Source organism: Haplochromis burtoni, unplaced genomic scaffold, assembly GCF_018398535.1.
Source record: "Haplochromis burtoni strain Fernald_Lab_line unplaced genomic scaffold, NCSU_Asbu1 Contig_21, whole genome shotgun sequence".
Taxonomy (NCBI): domain Eukaryota; kingdom Metazoa; phylum Chordata; class Actinopteri; order Cichliformes; family Cichlidae; genus Haplochromis; species Haplochromis burtoni.
Window position 1 is genome coordinate 2828073 of NW_024582382.1, and position 18260 is coordinate 2846332.

The 18260-nt window shown below is 37.5% G+C and overlaps 2 protein-coding genes and 1 long non-coding RNA gene across 5 annotated transcripts in view; 1 reads left to right on the forward strand and 2 right to left on the reverse strand.

The window, feature by feature from the left end:
• LOC102308241 (dynein axonemal assembly factor 8) overlaps positions 1-1769 on the reverse strand; it is a 12891-nt gene extending 11122 nt beyond the window's left edge. For 2 of the 3 annotated variants that reach the window (XM_042218630.1, XM_005920243.3), the window contains exons 1-6: positions 1074-1769; positions 885-986; positions 600-695; positions 396-515; positions 211-313; positions 29-134 (exon numbers count right to left, since the gene is read on the reverse strand). In XM_042218630.1, coding sequence (XP_042074564.1) covers positions 29-134; positions 211-313; positions 396-515; positions 600-695; positions 885-986; positions 1074-1160 — 614 coding nt within the window. In that variant the 5' untranslated portion in view covers positions 1161-1769. The remainder of the gene's footprint in view (positions 1-28; positions 135-210; positions 314-395; positions 516-599; positions 696-884; positions 987-1073) is intronic. The other variant, XM_042218631.1, reaches the window with a different exon arrangement.
• On the forward strand, positions 1294-10323 carry LOC121814131. The gene is made up of 3 exons (XR_006054113.1): positions 1294-1424; positions 1654-1850; positions 9057-10323. It is a non-coding gene; the product is annotated as an uncharacterized LOC121814131 (long non-coding RNA).
• igfals (insulin-like growth factor binding protein, acid labile subunit) lies at positions 2268-4745 on the reverse strand. Its single transcript, XM_005920244.2, has 2 exons — positions 4640-4745; positions 2268-4502 (listed from the first exon to the last, which is right to left on the reverse strand). Exons 1-2 carry the CDS (start codon positions 4656-4658, stop codon positions 2761-2763), a joined length of 1761 nt encoding a protein of 586 aa, XP_005920306.1. The 5' UTR covers positions 4659-4745; the 3' UTR covers positions 2268-2760.
• Positions 10324-18260: the final 7937 nt, after the last annotated feature.

Genomic DNA, 18260 nt, shown 5'->3' on the forward strand with positions numbered 1-18260 from the left:
ACGGATCCTGGGCAGTGATATGACTTACTTGTCGGAGTCTGGACTCACAGGTTCTAACACAGATGCAGTCTGATTCTTACAGAAAGCAGCTAATTTCTCCATTATATTCTCCTGCAACTTGTCTGTGCCACCACCTGCAAAACAAAGATTCAGTTCATAAACCTGTCATCGATCACTACAGCCTCAGTGAATCGTTTCATAATGACTTACCTTGATGCGTTTTCAGGGGTGCCACTGTTACATGGGGTTGCAAAGACAGCTTGTTCTCTTTTAGATTTTTAAGGGCATCATCCAAGTCCCACTGGTCAAGGCTCTGAATGTAAGTTTTTAGAGAATATTTACTTGCATTGTTTATAACTGCTTTCATATGATGTTTTTCTACTCTTCAAACTTACAGCAAGTGAGAGAACAGGGCAACCATCATAGGATTTCACATTTTCCAGGTCTGGTTTTAAAGAGGCCTTCAGCTTGACTCCTTTATTCAACACCTCAGAATTATCCTCACCAGCACCCGCCTTTAATGATAACAAGAAAACAAAGTACATTTAAAATGCTGTGGCTTTATGGTGCTGTGCTCTAACCAGACCAGTATATCCCACCTCAGCATCATCCACACAGGCTAATGTACTGCTTTCTACAGTTTCACTAACATCCATCTTTTTGCAAATCTCTTCAGATAATGGTTTTGGGAGCTCCTGATTGAGGGAAACGAGACAAATAAAAATAATAAAAATAAGAAATAACAATGATCATTCAGAATCAGAATCACAGAAACAGAGGGAAATTGAGTATTTATTATTATCATTCATGTCATCATAATCAGTCATTCGTTTGCTTGGGTTTCATGATTTTTCTATCATTAAGAAAAAAAAATATTCACTGACCTCAAATTCAGCATCTACTGAAAAACTGTTGAAGTCCTCAGGAAGCTTCAGGGAAAGAGCAGCTGGTCTTTCGTATATGGCGATGATTTCGTCTTTCTCTGGCTATACAACGTTAAAACGGCATTAATTGTGTAAATAAATAGTTATTAGCGGACGTTAGCAAGATTTAAGTTTAAAAACACAACTTACAGGTGAAAGGTCAAAGTCCATGGTAGGAATATTTGGTTTAACTTTCTCCAAAATTGAATTCCAACACGAAGAACGGTTAAAATCCATTTATAACAACGTATAAAAAGAAACTAATTTAAAGTAAGAACGTTTTTTTGTGTTGTTGGTGTGTCTTTGCGCTGAATGTGTAATTGCTAGTCCCTGGGTACTTCTTGGTTACCATTGGAAACGAGAAGCTTCACAACAGTGTTGCCTTCAAATGCTGCCAGTAATTCCCATACTGAAACGCGAAAGTTTCGCGAAAATGTGAAAGCAAACAAGTACTAAATTGGCATAGTGTTCCAAAGTTGCGTTGTGTGTGTGCTAGGGCAGGTAAGCTCACCAGGATGTAACTTTTCTAAATATAGGGAAATGTTCCTTTTATGCTGGCTAACACTCTTTTATGACCTTTTAACAGGAATTTTCCTAGTTTGCTAGCTACCGTGCTAAAATTGCTTAAAGTTATAGTTTTCATACAGCTGAATAAACGTCAAACAGAAAACCGATTAAACAGAAGTCTGAGATGATCGAATATTTACGCCAGTGTCCTGTTATATTTTAGACAGAAAGGAGCAGACGGCTGAGTTTATTTAATTCCACCGAGACATCTGATGACGCAAAACTGAAGGCTAGACCGTCCAATTTCACAGCCGCTCACTTCCGGCCTACCGGGACTTCGGAGGACCCGGCCCACGTAGACCGCGAAGGCCGGGTCCTCAGGTGGATGCAGGCAGGCTATGAATTTGGACACCCCTACAGGTACTGTGCATAGCCATACTATACCTACTATTTCAAGGCCTACATACGATTTTACAGGATTGCTTGATGTTTTTTCTAATTTTAACTAACCAATACTCAGACATTTTTGATGCATTTGTTCCAAATTACAGGTCCTGTTTCATTTTTGTGGTAAGCCAGGCTAGTGAAAATGCCAGGATTTAATCTGTGAAATGTTTTGAGTTATTCATGTTCAAACATTTCTTCAAATTTCAAAGGCCCATGATGATGATGATGATGATAATTATTAATATTATTATTTTACTTTGCTTGAAATTACTGCAATTAAAGTACTGTCGGGCCTTATCATAATGTTAATACGTTCTGTGCTAAAGTTAAGTTATCTGTGTTACAGATCATTTTATAACTATTTTAGCAAAAGTCAATGAACCACATTTGTACATTTGAAGTGTTTTATTAAATATCTCAGGCAAACTCATATCCATATGAAGCACTTCAGCAAAGGTATTACAAATTGAGCTCTTCACATTCCATCATGCTCTCTAATACTAACATAAATTGATGTGTCACAAAGCATTGTGAAGTTGCTGCATCACATTTTGTTTTTCCTAGTGTTGACAATCTGCCAACTGTCATCACATTCAACCACAACCACATATTTAACATATCTAATGAAGCAAAAGGAATATTGGTTTTCATGGGATTTCCTTTGAAGAGAATCCAGATATGTTTAGAAACAAATAGCATTTTCTGTAAAAGCATGAGATGGCAGGAGCTTATCTGTTAATAGCTATATAAGAACATGAAACCCATTTCAGTATTGCAGTTTTGATGTTCAAATCAAACTTAAGTAATTTACAATGTTGAAATGCTAATGCTGATAGCAGAATTTTAACCAACCAGCTCCATAAAACTGTCTTTGTAGTGCAGCTTAGCAGTTTTGGAAGTGTTCACCGTCCACATCCCGTAAGTCCTGACCTGCTAGGCGAGGTGGGCTGGTGCATGTGATGTTGTTGTATATGGTGATTGTCGTATCAGGCTCTTCACCTTCTGCGTGGGTCTCCACTAGCCGAGGAATCACCTGTGACTTCCTCAACGCGTAGTTTCTAAGTGGGAGGTTGCTGCAGTCACATTTCCACCTGTTTCCAGACAGTAATAGTTTTTCTATATTATCAGAGAAGTCTGGGGCCAAGCTTGTTAAGGCATTATCTCTCAAGTCTAGGTAGCGCAGCCTTGGAAGAATCTGCCTTGTGCCATTTTGCAAAAACTGTCTACACTCATTGTTGGACAACAGCAAGTACTCCAAATTCTTGAGGCCAGAGAATGTATGGGTGGTGAGAGCACCCAGCTTGTTGGAACTCAGATCAAGTCCCGATAGGCCTACCATATCCACAAAACTCTGGTGTTCCACAACAGAAATATTGTTGCGTTGCAGAAATAGCCTCCTTAAACCAGACAGTCCTCTGAAAGCTTGAGTTGTTATCTTAGTTAAGCAGCCTCTGTCCAGATGTAGGCTGTGAAGCCTTGGCAGACCTTTGAACATTTGGTCTGGTAGAGTGCGGAAGCAGCTTCCAGAAAGGTTAATGACAGCCACATGAGAGAGGCCTGTGAAAGCCCCCACGTGTGCTTCCTGCACTTGATTGTGTTCTAGTTCTAGGACCTCTAAATGGCCAAGATCTTCGAAGATCCTATCCCCCAGATTTCTAATCCTGTTGTAACTCAGTCTTAGTTCTTCTAGGTACTGCAGATCACGGAAAGTTCTAGGCCTAATTCCAGTGATAGAGTTGTGAGAAAGGCGAAGTACATGGAGATTGTGCAGGCCAAGGAAGGTGTCATCATGTAGAGAAGTCACTTTATTGTTTGTCAGATCCAGCCATCTAAGTGACTTCATGCCTGCAAAAGCTCTGGGGACCACTGTTAAAATCTGATTCTGTCCCAGGTAAAGCTTTTGCAGTTTAGTTAGTTTAAGAAACACGTTGGCTTTGATCACCTTCAGGTAATTTCCTGTCAAATCTAACTCTTTGAGCTCACCAAGGTTTTGAAAGAGCTGTGGCTGCAAGTAAGCAAGTCTGTTTCCTGCGAGTATCAGCTCTCGCAGACCTTGCAGGTCATGGAAAGCTGTCTCAGGTAAGACCGTTAATGAGTTCCAACCTAGGTTAAGAAGCCACATTTGTGAGAGTCCTGCAAACAGTCTTTCCTCAATGCGACTGAGTTGGTTGTTATGCAGACTAAGTGAAGCAAGGTTGGGTGTATTCTGGAAGACTGTACCTGGTAATACCCGGAGGCGATTCCGCTCAAGGTGCATATGTGCTAGTGACCCAAGGCCCTTGAAAGCCTGAGGGTCAATAGTCGTCAGCTGGCCATTCTGAAGATTTAAAAAGTCCAGGTTGGTCAAATCCCGAAAAGCTGCGGCTGGGAGCGTTGTAAACCGGTTGCCATCCAGCCAGAGAGAATAAGTGGATGGTGGCATGTCAGTTGGTACTTGTGTGAAGTTGTGAAAACTGCAGTACATGTTGAGCTCCGAGATGAAATCATCGTATTGACAGGTGCACACCTTAGAGCAGGGAATGGGATCTTCAGCCACCTTCTCTGTAGCTGCTGTGTCTGACTGTGGAAACACCAGTGATGTTCCCAATATCCAAACTACCATCAGAGCAGTGATTTGCATACTAGCTGTGGAGAGAATATTAACATGTAAATATAAAAATGTAATACATAAATTCATTATAGAATGCAAAATATGGTTAAGAAATAAGAAATAAACATTAAATTATAAAATTGTTAATAGTTATAGGCCAGAAAAGATTTACCTTGAGTTTCAGAGGTCATGATTTAAGGCAGACAACCTGTGTAATAGTGAATGACTGATCCTTGTGCAACTGTATGTTGAATGAAAAGTCCACCAAGCCCCCAAGCTTCTTTTTTTTTTTTTGGTCAGGTCCACTTTTTCTGCACCATTAACCCATTCATTTCCATCAGAGTTGTTAGTAAGTACATTTATTCATGTACGTTTTCTTAGAATTTTCAGTTGGGCTTTCTAAACCTTTCTTCCCAGCATCAATACTGATCATTTCAGTGTCATAATAATAGCATAATAATAACAAAGTCTGCAAAATGAGAATATTTTAGACTTTCCATTCCTCTCTGCGGTTTTTGCTGTGCTGAAATTTGTCTTTTTATGTATCTCATTTCTTTGTAAGGTTTCTCAAATATTGTCAGCCCAGGTGGCTGGCAGAGTCATGCCACTGAGTGCATTTACTGTAGATTTTAACTGAGATACAGTGTTAAAGAGATGAGATTAACCCAGTGCACTGAGCCATTGACTGAATTTATGACGTTTTTCAGGTTTTTTTTGTTTTGTTTTTTCCTGCTTATAGGTAACCCATTATCAAAGGAACATTTGTCTAAGGATAAACTGACTGAACATATATTTCACTTCCAAACTTAAACTTGGAAGCATACATCATATGCATATTAAATATGCAATAACATTTTGTCATCTGTTATTGAACAATACTTTTGGAACAAAGCTGTTATTTTTGAAAAAAATTAAGATGTATGTGTTTTGACAAAAGCTGCATGTGACATAGAAACTGACAGCAGTGCCAGAAATGCTTCATTCACAAAGTTCATAATGTAGGATGGGGTCAGTTCCAGAGGTCAATTTCCTTATCAATGGCTGTAATGACTAACTTTGTGTTTGCTCTTTTTCCTCATATCTGAGATCTTTAGAGAACCATGCTAAAGCTCTGAAGGCCAAGCAAATCTAGATAGTACTGTGTGCTTAATCGTTAATTTGATTTAATTTAATTGGGTGATTTTCCAACACTGAATTTTTAACAATATGAAGACACATTATATTACATATATAGTGACTGTTTGCTAAATATTGTCCACTGCTGCATTCCACAAATTGGCAAAATATTATCTGTTAAAAAGTGTACGTGATGTGCAGCACAGCCTTCTTCAGTTGTTGATAATTACATCTGGCAGATTTATATGTTAATATCAGTGATAGTTATGTTTATTCCAGCATTCATCTAAATCAGATGGAGCTTGGTGTGTGTATTGTAGTCTTATTTTATATTTGATCTAAAATACACATTTTTAAATGATCTTTAATAGACATTTGTATTGATTAATACATGTGGCACAAAGTTAGAGTTTACACATCGTTTTTTAGGTATATAATAATACTTTTATGTCCCACGCTGAAAAGAAATGCACTCCATATTTCTCATATGAAAGGATCATGTGTCCTGACTGAAACCTTTGTCATGCCTGCAACTCTGATAAATGCTGCAGAGTGTACAGAGATAAACAGAATTAAAATGTTCTCTTGCCAGTAGAGAGCACTGCTGGTTTGCTGTTTCATCTTGGTCAAACAGCACTGTCTTCATCTGTGGAAGCCTTTCCTATACTAACCAAAATGGTTAATGCTTAATAGAGTATGAGCAGCAGCGATAAGCAGATCTATGGATTTTGCTGTGTCTTTCTAGGCTTCACTAGATCAACCGTGGAAAGCAGCTTTCTCGTTCTGAAGTCAATTTCTTTCTTTTTTTTCTTTTAAATGACATGAAAAGAAAAAAAAACTTGGAGAATGGCTGCTGCAGCGAGCTGTTCTTTGATTTTTGCATCGCTGACAAACACCTCTGATTGGCTCCTTCTGTGGCATACACAGAGGTTTCCAGCTTGGTCGGTTGCTATGAGCTCACTTGGTGGAGGAGAGGCATCTTAATAGTGAGCGGGAAAGCCTGTCGCTGTGGTTGTAGTATTTTGACTGGGCTTTGTCTTGTTTAAGGAAGAATAATTTTCTCAAATAACTCTATATACATTTTTTTAATTGTTTAGCAGCAGATAAATTGGCTAGAAAGCAAGAAGTCAATCTAAATTAAGCAGCTGGATGCTGATCAGAGTTAAAACTAATATTAATTCTGCTACTCTGCCAATGATTGAGATTGCCAGTTAGAGAGATAAAGTATTAGAACACATACACTGTAGCTAATGAACACACAGGCTTATCCTGCTGCAGCTATGTTAGGCCTGTTTAACTTAGACTTTTGTCATTATCTGGATACAGAAATCATACAAGTTTAAACTGAACTTGGTTTTCAGGGATTTTTATTGGGTTTAACTGTTTTGGAAATATATACTATACTACATTGCCTGTCCATCTATCTGTCTATTGTACATCATTAACAGTAAAACACATATATCTAGTCACTCTCATCCCATCCAATGACCTACACTTTTTCAACATCACAGTAAAAAACAATTAAACATGCCTATTTAGCAAGTGAAGATGAAAATTTGTTGCTGTGCTTGTTAAAGTGATTATGACTCAGACTTTAGTACTTTGTTTTTTCTCTGTGTTTTTTTGTTTAATTGGCTGGTATTCAATTCACAGTCCAAGCTGATTCACCTTTGAAACCACACAACTTATCTTGTTGTCTTTTCAAACATAAAACGCTATGTGACAAGCCAACACTAAAAAGACTGTGTGCGGTATTAACTGCTTCATTTTAGAAAAGCAATGACAGACAAAAACCACCAGAATTCTAAAACGAGTCTAAGAGAAGTACATAAAAACCAGCTGAATGTAGTAACTTCGGTGAAGAAATAGCTCTATCAAAAGAAGAAGAAAAAAACAAGCTGTAAAACCAAAGATTACTCCTCCTGTGCTGCTGTAGTGGGCCTCAGGACATGAATAATGTTGGACCCTCCTGCTGCTCTCATCTGTTGCACATAACACAGTGGAAAACAGCCAAAAGGAGCACTTTCATTTCTGTGCTCTGTTGCTGTAACAGGGAAACAACTTTTTACTACTAAAGAAAGGTTAAATAACTGATCTCTTTTCTTATTCTTATAATCTGCTATTAGGGAAGTGGAGAGACTTTAGTAATCCAAATTGTTTGATTTGTCTCTGATTAAAGTTGGAGCGACACATAACGATAAACATATATAAGAGCTTCATATGGAGTGACAGTCAACACTGCCATCCTCTGGTCAATTGTTGCACTCCTCCCTTTACATTTTAAAAGCAAATTAATAAAAGAGAAACGTGTTTTATCTGAGTTTAAATCATTGTTCAGTTGCCTTTGGTTCAGTACTGCTCTGAAAGCGCTGCCACCTCACCCTTTGACAGTAAAAAGACCCTCAACACCCCTGCAGTGGCTATTAATAACACCCAGGGCTCACAGTCAACTTGCTGCTTTCAAGGAGGAAAGAGAATTCAATGACTCAGTGTCCACATCTGGAATCTGCTGGAACTGGACATTTTTTGGTAATTGATTGTGATGATGTGACCAAATCATGCAGCTGAGGACCCAGATTAGATTTCTATTGTAACATTGTAACTGTTGGATGTGTGCTGCCATAGCCAATCGAATACCTATCTATGCTTTTTTACATGCCGCCTGTTACAAAAATATACTTTGTTCCCATATATTTAGTTTAAGATAACACACTCTGACATATATAAAATTGTATTTTTGCACCAACAAGGTGATTTCTAAAGAGCTATTTGCTGAAAAATATCAGACCTAAATGAATGTGTACAGCAGATGAACATCATCTGAAGATTATGTCCATAGAAATAGAAATGATCAAGCAAGAAACCTGACACATGACGTGAGAGATGAATCACAGGCTTTAGCTGATCCATCTAATGTCAAGGGTGGCTGTCAAGAAGCCATCCTTAAGGAAGGGAAATGAAACAAAAGTTGATGTATACCAGATTAGACGAGGCTTAGACTGAAAATCAGGGGTAAGAGGTCTGATAGAGTCATGAATCCAAATGAGGTTTTTGGTTAGAACTGTTGTCAATATGTACAAGATGTGACAAGTATATTTTATCTAACATTATAATGAATGCCTTGCAGTAAACCTTGGCTAGCAGACCTCGAGTACTTAAAGATTTATTGCTGCAAAAGCTTTTATTTAAATGCTTTTTATTTTTATTTAAATGCTTTTTTTTGTTTGTTTGTTTTTTTACACCTGATGCCCTTCTATTTCTATTTATTAAAGAAAGAAAATGTTTTGCAGTGATAGACAAGAATCCTGACAAGGTGAAAAAATAGTTTGGCTACTTCAGGGTTAAATTGATTTATAGCAAACTGCTATCACACATGTCAATTTGTATATCGTCAAAGAAAAAGCTCTGAATTGAAATGAAACTCTATTGAAACGCTCTCATTTTTTCCCCTCACTGTCATCCTGCCCATTTAGCTATACTCAGGGGATCCAGGATGAAACTGAAACACCTAGACAATGTCAGCTGAAGAAGACAGGTGAAAGAGACACAACCAAACACTAATGTCTATGTGAATTAGGCAACTGGGAAGAGACCTGGATCTCATTGAGAGGAGGGAAGGAAGAAAAGCAGCTCCTGAATCCCTGTAGAAATGCAGATAATCTGAAGCTTCATTTAGGTCTCTCATTCATTTTTTTCTTCATTTATACCTTTTTTTTTTTATCTTCACATGAGTAAATGCAACTTCATGTGACCAGCGTAACCCAAAAATGGAAATATAAAGGTATATTAGCTATTTTATATATTACTAATAAAGCTACGTATCAAACATTATAAGGACTTTGTAATAACCTCCCTTTCAAATGCATTGGTGAATGCTGTTTGAAGGGTGTGGATTTGATTTGCAGTGGGTTCACTTGTAGTGTGGTCCAATTTTTGAGGCCTGTGGGCCAGACGCAGGTGGAGCAACATTAATAGTGACATATCATTGATCTCCTTTGTCTAATGTTAGTTGTCGGCTTGTCTGCAATTTCGGCATGCTTCCTAAAATTTGGCTTTGAAAAGTTGCTGCAGACCCGATCTTGATTGTTTTTTTTCTACATGCTATTATTAATGGAGAGTGTCTTCTGGTAGTTCATGTTCATTTTTTTGAGGAGACAGTTCCCTAAAAAATGCCAAAACTTTACCTTTACTCAGCAACTTTAGCAGCATGTTTGTGCATGTCACATCAGTTCTCCAAATGACAGTGAAATTGGCGCCTTTCAAAGCTTTCTGCCAGAATCAAACAATTTCCTGTACTGCATCCTTGAAAAGAATTCTACATTCTTATCTTCATACTTCTTAACAACAAAAACTCTTTACACTGTCTCTCTCGTTCAAGTCCTCATCGCTATTGTGACATTTACTATATCTTTGGACCTGTCACACTACAGTAAGAAACCTTCACGCGTGGCAATTTCCTTCTTTCGGTTGGTCCTGCAAACTTTCCTGACATGCCTTTTATTTAATCTTCAACAACAATGTTGAGATGCTTCAGTGGTCGTCTTACAGTTTATAAACAATATATATTCCTGAAGTGGTAAAACACGTAAGATGCTTTTCTATCTACTCCTGTCTTTGTACGTAGGTCAAGTCAAAAATGTGTGTCAGGGCAAGACGATAGAACTGGTTTTGTGTTAGCAGTCTGTAGCCCGCAGCTCCTGCTCTACATTTAAGGCAGTAGAGTGTATAAATGTGGATAGAAGTGTAGGTCAATAATAAAAAAAATAACACTGTGCCTATGGGACAATGGAAATATTTTAATAGTTCCTTTTCTTAGACAGCTTATAGCACATAGATATCACTTTGGCTTTATCATACAGCCATGAGAGGGCTATAAAGGGTAAAAGGCAAGATTCTACATTATTTGCCAATCCATTGCAGAGCTAAAACAAAGAGAGGGGCAACCAGTTCACACTCACAACAGTGGACAACACCAATCACCAGTTAAACTAACCCCATTAACTGCATACTTTGGGACTGCAGGAAGAGTCTGGAGTACCCAGAGAGAAGCCATGCAGGCACAGTGAAGGCTCCAACAACCCAGTGCATTTGAACAGAAGACCTTCTTGTTGTGATACAGCTGTGCAGCATGCTAATCATTTCAGAGTGAATATACTCACTCTTAGTATGTCCTTCATATAAGGAAACGTAGTATGTCTTTATACTTTTAACAAGCCCATAGACCATCCTTGAGGTCTTTCTTGAAACAAAGCAACCAAAACGGCCCATTGATTTGAACTTTTTTTCAGGCCCCAAAATAGTGGCACCTCATCAAATAAAGAGGTTAATTCCAAAACAATCCATTACTACTTTATTTAAAACTTTAATAACTGGGCCTCAGCAGTTGAATTGCCTAATGTCTGGATAAAGAGATGTTATTCTGGGATTACTGGGAAAAACTAAGAGCATCTCAAAGCAGTCTAAATTGGTAAAAACTCGCAACATGCGCTTCTTTTTCTTCAGATTTACTTTACAGTCAGAATTCCTTACAGACAGTGGATAAATGAATTATTAACTAGTCCAACAGTAGTTTCACTGCAGAAGAGCTCATTTTTGCTGACAACATGGGTTCTGTTTCTGCCTTTTGAATTCTGCCAACTGCTATGCTCCTCTGGAGAAATATAAAGCTGCTTTTTCCCGTCTTGTTTTATTGGGGCTGTAATTTTCTAGCTTTGTTTCTCTCCTGAAAGAGAATTGTTACTGTAATGGGCTGCTGTCACTTATTGTTAATGAGCAGTGTAGGGACGCGGTTTTTCTCCTTCTTATTTCATATGCATGCAGTGAAATATCTTTGTTTTGTTTTCTTTAACTCTTAGAGCGAACTGTAGGGAATTAAAATATAAATTATCATCAAAATAAATTCCCTTTCTAAGTGTGTGGATCAATAGAAGTTGGCTGATATGTTATTTTGCTTGTTTGTTTTTTAATTTTGCTCTAAGGATGGCCTGCTACATTTCAAAATAAAGTCAAGAATTTTATAGTGCTGGGTCTATTATGTGACTTTGCTGCTTAACCATCACAGAGGACTTTTGTGAGGCTGCCAAAGCAAAGGTGAGAAACCTTTCATGGAACGGGTGTGAAAGAAAGAAATGAGATAAAGAGGTGAAGCCTGTCTCCGAGCACAAAAGGACCTAAAAATTATATGCCATGTCTGCAACCCGAATGAACTGCCACCAGTAAATGGAAAAAAGATCAGCTGACACAGAAATGAAGGAAATTAAATTAATACATCATATGACATTTTTAAGTCCATACTATTAAGCTGCAGAGGACTTTGCAGAAATGGGGTACATATCATTGCTAGCTTTGTCAGTGTGTTAAAGTGACGGCAGTATATCAGTTTAGACATAAATGACATGGGTGGCTTTTGCATTGCTGTAACTGCCTGCTTCATTTAGGCATTCATTTACATTGTCATTAGATTGAACAGTACATGAAATGGCATTTAATTAATGAGGTTAGATACTTGAGAGGTATGATATTTTGTGAGCAACTCATAAAGACACACAAGATGTCTTTGCAGGTGACAGAAAAGCTTTGTAAATAGATATATGTTAATGGGCCGCGTGCAATTCAGAATTGAGTTGTGTTGAAGGTAGTATGTCAAATTATTGGAAAGTTTCAATTTTAGTACAAGTGGAAAAGTAAATCATGAAATAAAACACAATAGCATGTAGCCTTGGCTGATTTTACAGAATTCGTGATGGCGTGTACTCCACCTCTTGCTCAGTGTTAGCTAAAAAAAAAGGTTCCAACCCCTCTACAACCCTCGTTGGAATAATGGTTAAGAAAATGGATCAATGAATGCCTTGATTGAGCTTGCAGAATAATTTGGGAGCCGGTTTAATTTTCTTGTGAACCAAAGGGTTCCCAAGCATTCATTTTCAAAGTCACTGATATTATTAAGCTGCAGAGGACTTTGAAATTCATCAGCTTGCTCTCAGTTGTCACTCCCCTCTCTGTGCCATTTCTTGATTAACTAAGCACTCCGCAGAGGATCAGACACATTTTCAAGTGCTCTAAGTTTATGTACATTTACATTTACTCTCATTTTACATAATTGCTAGATTCATACTTTGCAATTTATTATTAAGTATGCAATTAGGGTAGATTGCTTCCAAAGGACTTCATTTTGTATTTTGTTTTTTAAGTGTCATGGGTACATTCAAGGAGAGATTTCAGAAATAAAATGGTTTCTGTAGATGCTTAAAAATTGCTGTGCTTACAGCTGAAGTACAAGAGGGTATTGTTAGACATGGCTGAACAGAAATAGAGGGACTTTTAAAGTCCAAGCTTCGTTTTGTGTCTCTTTTACCTTTACAGCAATGACGCGGCTCGTTTAAAGTGCACCCAAACTGAGGAACAACTCAAGCTCAGAAGTAACAAACTATAAAAAAAATTACATGTTCTTTATATTGTAAGGTAGACCCTACAATAAAAGGAATCTGTCTGTAAAAGGATTCCAAAAGGACCTGGAGTGGTTTGGCAGTTCCTGGGTCCAAGGATAAGCAAGGTTTGAAGGACAGGTGGGGAAACAAACGATCAAATATAAATCTTAAAGCTGTAATATTTTTAAACTTACTTTCCTTAGAATTTCATATGTGACTTGGGACCAACACGCAAACAAAACAGGAGGTCCAGGTGTACTTATCTCACAGTCACACGTATGCTTTTCTTTGGATTGACTAAAATCTCTTAGTAGATGACAAGCAAGAACATTCACTAAAATACTGGAGTAAAGAAAAAGCAATCTGGTCTTTGAGGATTAAAGAACTAAAATGGTTCTTGCAAGTCTTGTAAGTCTCTGTAGGACAAACGAAGAAGGCTGATAGAAAACTGTATTTAAATCTTCATGAAAGCACAACACAAGTATGCATTTATAATACAGTTAATTCCATATTTAGTGAAATCTTAACTTTTAGGTAAATTAATGAATTTACAATTATTACGTTCACACTGATATCATTATATTATCTTACTTTTATGCACAAAAAACATAAACAGCAGCACTCACCGTTATGATTGAATCAAATCTTCAGTGTGCAGGAATACAACACCCAAAATTTGGTGGAGGAGCTGAAATAAAGCAACTTTCATTAATAAGGTAAAACACTATGAACCCAAGTTATCACAAACTCTAAAGGTTTTGCATTGCTTCTCTGAGGTAATCAGAGTATCTCAACTGTGCCTATCCCCAAAATAACACAATGACCTTTCTTTTGACTTGAGCTAGAGGAAAGACTTCCCTGTGTCTCTGTCTGCTGTCTAGGCATCTCTCAGAGGAGCTCCACATTCCTAATCTCTATGTACCTCCTTTCAGAAAGTCTCAGATTGTGCTGTTTCATTTGATCCACAACAATCTAGGCTAAGTTGCTTTGCAATTGGAAATTTCTTCCTTGTTTAACGTCTAGCTTGGCTGCAGCACAGCTGAATGTGTTGTGATCTTTTCTGGCCTTTGTCAATTAACATAGCTGCCTTTTCATTAGAAATGCTGCATGACTTCTTTGCATTAAGGAATTGTCATGAGAACAATACTCCAGTAAACATCTACTGGTATTGTAATGCTCTTTAAACTGAACCTATAAATACTTAACTATAGTGTAGCATATTTCAAAATGCCTCAGCCCTCCAGGTACATCAAACCAAAGAACACCTTCACTGTATAGCTGTTGCTTAAAAAACACCAATTGTATTCATTTAAATGCCACAAGTGCATTTTCCCTGTAAATACAGAAATCTCCCACATTTCCTCACTTTATGACTCTTAAAAGGTAGTTATCAGCTGTTTTTTTTTAATAAGCATCAGCTCATATTGAATGCATCTGCAGCAGAATATGCAGCCTGTTCACTTTGTCATGTCAGCGACTATGAAATCTCGACAGCTTGTCATCTGAAGCTTCTCACTGGGCTCCTATTTTTATTGCAGTCACAAGGGGAAAAAAACTGGCACAGTTCCTCTCTGTTTACTGTGCGCATAAAAGATATGTATGACTGTATGTATGTCCTCATGCATATAATTGTTATGGGAACTGATTCTGCAGTCTGAAGTCAAATCAACTGAGTAATTGAATAAGACATGTTAAACTTCCCTTTAGTCCAGCAATGCACATTTCATGAACCCCAAGAATTGTATCACTACTGGTGTGGAAGCAGAGAGGGCTTACACATTCCATTCATTGTATAATAGCATTCTTATAATTGCGTCTTTTGTCTGCTGCTGAAGTCACACAGAGCACCTGAGTAAGTCTGTTTCAAACCATCAGTCAACTGTTCTATTAGCCTGCTGTTGGTGAGCTTGATGATAAGGTTGAAAATTATCACATGAGAAGAGGGTCTTTCTGCAAGTATGCTAGTGTGACCTTAGATGCTAACAGTTACTAATCAGCTAGTCTAAAAGTACTTATTCTGAACGTTGCCTGCTGATGTCACTATCCTGAACAGTAATATCAGATAAGCTTTTTTGATGCATTCATTGAGTCGCCACTGACTTTTTTTAGGATACTGGTTAGGTTGTTGTCATGTGCTACACAAAGCTGAAGTTGCACGCATGCATTTGGCCTCATAGTTGTTTTGAGTTAACCCTCAGTAGATATGTAAAAAAAAAACATGTGGATGTTAATCTAACCCTAAACAGGTTTTCATTATTTTGGTGATGGATGCTATAAAGTCAAAATGCTGCATGGTCAACATGTAGTTTGGGCCATGAGTCTGTTCTTTCCTTTCCTATTAAAAATGGTAAAAAAAATCTATTTTTTATTACATTGCTGGTGGTTTTTGATTAGAACAGCTGTTTTCAAACTGTGGGCCACTAGAGGTGGGTGTGGAAAATCAGATAACAAATATGAAGTGAAACTAATTCAAATAAATATCATTTTATTGGGGAAAAACAAGATTTTTCTAATGTTAATGTGCTAAGGACCCTCCTCTACAACACACTGGATACTTGTATTGCCAGCATTATGTTAAAGTGGATTTATAAAGGTTTCACTATACTGTGTGTTTAATGCACAGCTAACTTTTTTTATGCAGGATTATTTTCTTTATGAATTTATTTTTAGTCATTTTATACTCCACTAATACTTTTCTAAAATGTTTTGAGGAAGATCTGTTGAAGCTGTTGAAGCAAAGATTTGTTTTTCAGTGAATGTCTTATAGAGTAGTTAGCCGGCACAGCTGTATTTTAAATTACACAATCAAAGCAAAAAAGTGTAGCTCAGAAGAGGAAGCAGAAAAGAAATTGATATGAACACCAGGGCTTTGGTGACGCTGATGACTTCTCTGAGGACATAGCCCAAAAGATGAAGTTCTGATAGCTGAGTAGTTTTTGTAAAGGACTGAAACATTGTTACCACTCATGTTGAAAATATGCACTCTACTCTGTGTGATTATAGCTAGAAGCTGGTGTACTAATACTGTGATGAGTAATGATTGATAAAAATGATGGGAATTATTGAGTGAATTATTTTGGTTTCTCAGTTAGAGAATGCCAAAAAATGACTTTAAAATTAAGCAGATATTTAAGAAAAGACCTCTAAAATAAATTGAACTTAATGACATTTGAGTTGTATGTGAGATAATAAGCATTTTGTTTTTCACACCCACTTTTTTCGGTGAAGAAAGCTGAACATTTCTTTTATCTGCATACCACAAGAAAGATAAACCATACGTATCTATTTGTATTTCTGCTTGAGGTTTTATTCAACTCTGTCGCTGCCCAATTTTAATTCTTCCCAACATGTTTTTTTTAAAACGTAGATATTCTTCCCAACATGTGGGTTTGTGTAAGCAGAACTATAAAACTATGTTATAGTGGTTGACTTGTAGATGATTCTCTGAGTTAAAACCTTTGGCATACTTAATTTTTTACTCCAATGCATTTGCCTGTTTGCAAGTTCGAACTGAAACATACTTTTCTCCCCTGTGGATGGACTGTTGTTGCATTATTTCATGTTTGAAAAAGCATGCAGTTTTTTTTCTTTTTATGTCATTGCTGAAGTTTTTTCTCACCATAGCTGTGCCCTTTTATCTGACTGAATTAGGTTATTGTGCTGATTTAATTTCCAGAGGGAATCACATTGGTGGAAGGAAACATGATTTGCTAATTAACAAATGTCTCCTGGCATTTTCAAGTAAATGACAGAGCTCCCAGAGGCTTGTTAACACTCAAGTTTTGATAGAAATGCAAACTGTAAACAGTAACATGTGCAGGATGGATTGAATTAAGTGAAAAGAAGAGTGAACAGCAAAAGGATTTACTTTGTGGACTAAAATGCTGGGGCACTTATAATCCAGGAGGGGCCACCTTCTCCTCCTTGAGTTGCTCTGCGTTGTAAACCCAGGTTTAGAGCTCTCCTGCTATTGAGTCAGCAGAACGTTGGTGACTTTTACACAATGTATGCCTCCACACTTTACAACCCCAACTCTGGTCGAGCTGCTGTGGTTCCTAAACACTTCCACTTTGCAATAATACCATTTACAGTTGATCATCAAATATATGACAGTGGGACTGGAAGTCAAAGATTAAGAGGTGTAAGTGTGTAAAGGGAGTGCAGAATTATTAGGCAAGTTGTATTTTTGAGGAATAATTTTATTATTGAACAACAACCATGTTCTCAATGAACCCAAAAAACTCATTAATATCAAAGCTGAATGTTTTTGGAAGTAGTTTTTAGTTTGTTTTTAGTTTTAGCTATTTTAGGGGGATATCTGTGTGTGCAGGTGACTATTACTGTGCATAATTATAGGCAACTTAACAGAATCAGAATACTTTATTGATCCCTGGGGGAAATTATTTTTTGTTACAGTGCTCCATTATAAACCAACATTAAGACAAGACAGACAATACACTAACTAAGAATAGTACAATATATACATATATATACATACATACATAAGTCACTCATAAATAAATAGCTGAAAAAGAAACATGTGTAGTTGTAGCAGCAAACAGTGTGTTAAGTGGATGCGTTGTACAGGGAGATGGCCACAGGCAGGAAAGATTTCCTGTGTCGTTCAGTGGTGCTTTTCGGTAATCTCAGTCTCTCACTGAACGTGCTCCTGTGACTGACCAGCATGTCATGGAGTGGGTGGGAGGTGTTATCCAACATTGTCTTTATCTTGGACAGCATCCGCCTCTCCGACACCACCTTGAGGGAGTCCAGCTCCATCCCCACAACATTGCTGGCCTTACGGATTAGTTTATTAAGTCTGTTGGCATAGAGGATCGCACTGGCCACAACAGACTCATAGAAAATCCTAGCATTTTCTGGCAATGTTGAAGGACCTCAGTCGCCTCAAAAAATAGAGACGACTCTGGCCCTTCCTGTAAAGTGCTGTGGTGTTTTTAGCCCAGTCCAGTTTATTGTCAATGTGTACTCCAAGGTATTTATAGTCCTCCACAATGTCAACACTGACCCCCTGGATTGAAACAGGGGTCAAGTGTTCCTGTGATAATTATTAGGCAACTTAACAAAAAACAAATATATACCCATTTCAATTATTTATTTTTACCAGTGAAACCAATATAACATCTCCACATTCACAAATATACATTTCTGACATTCAAAAACAAAACAAAAACAAATCAGCGACCAATATAGCCACCTTTCTTTGCAAGGACACTCAAAAGCCTGCCATCC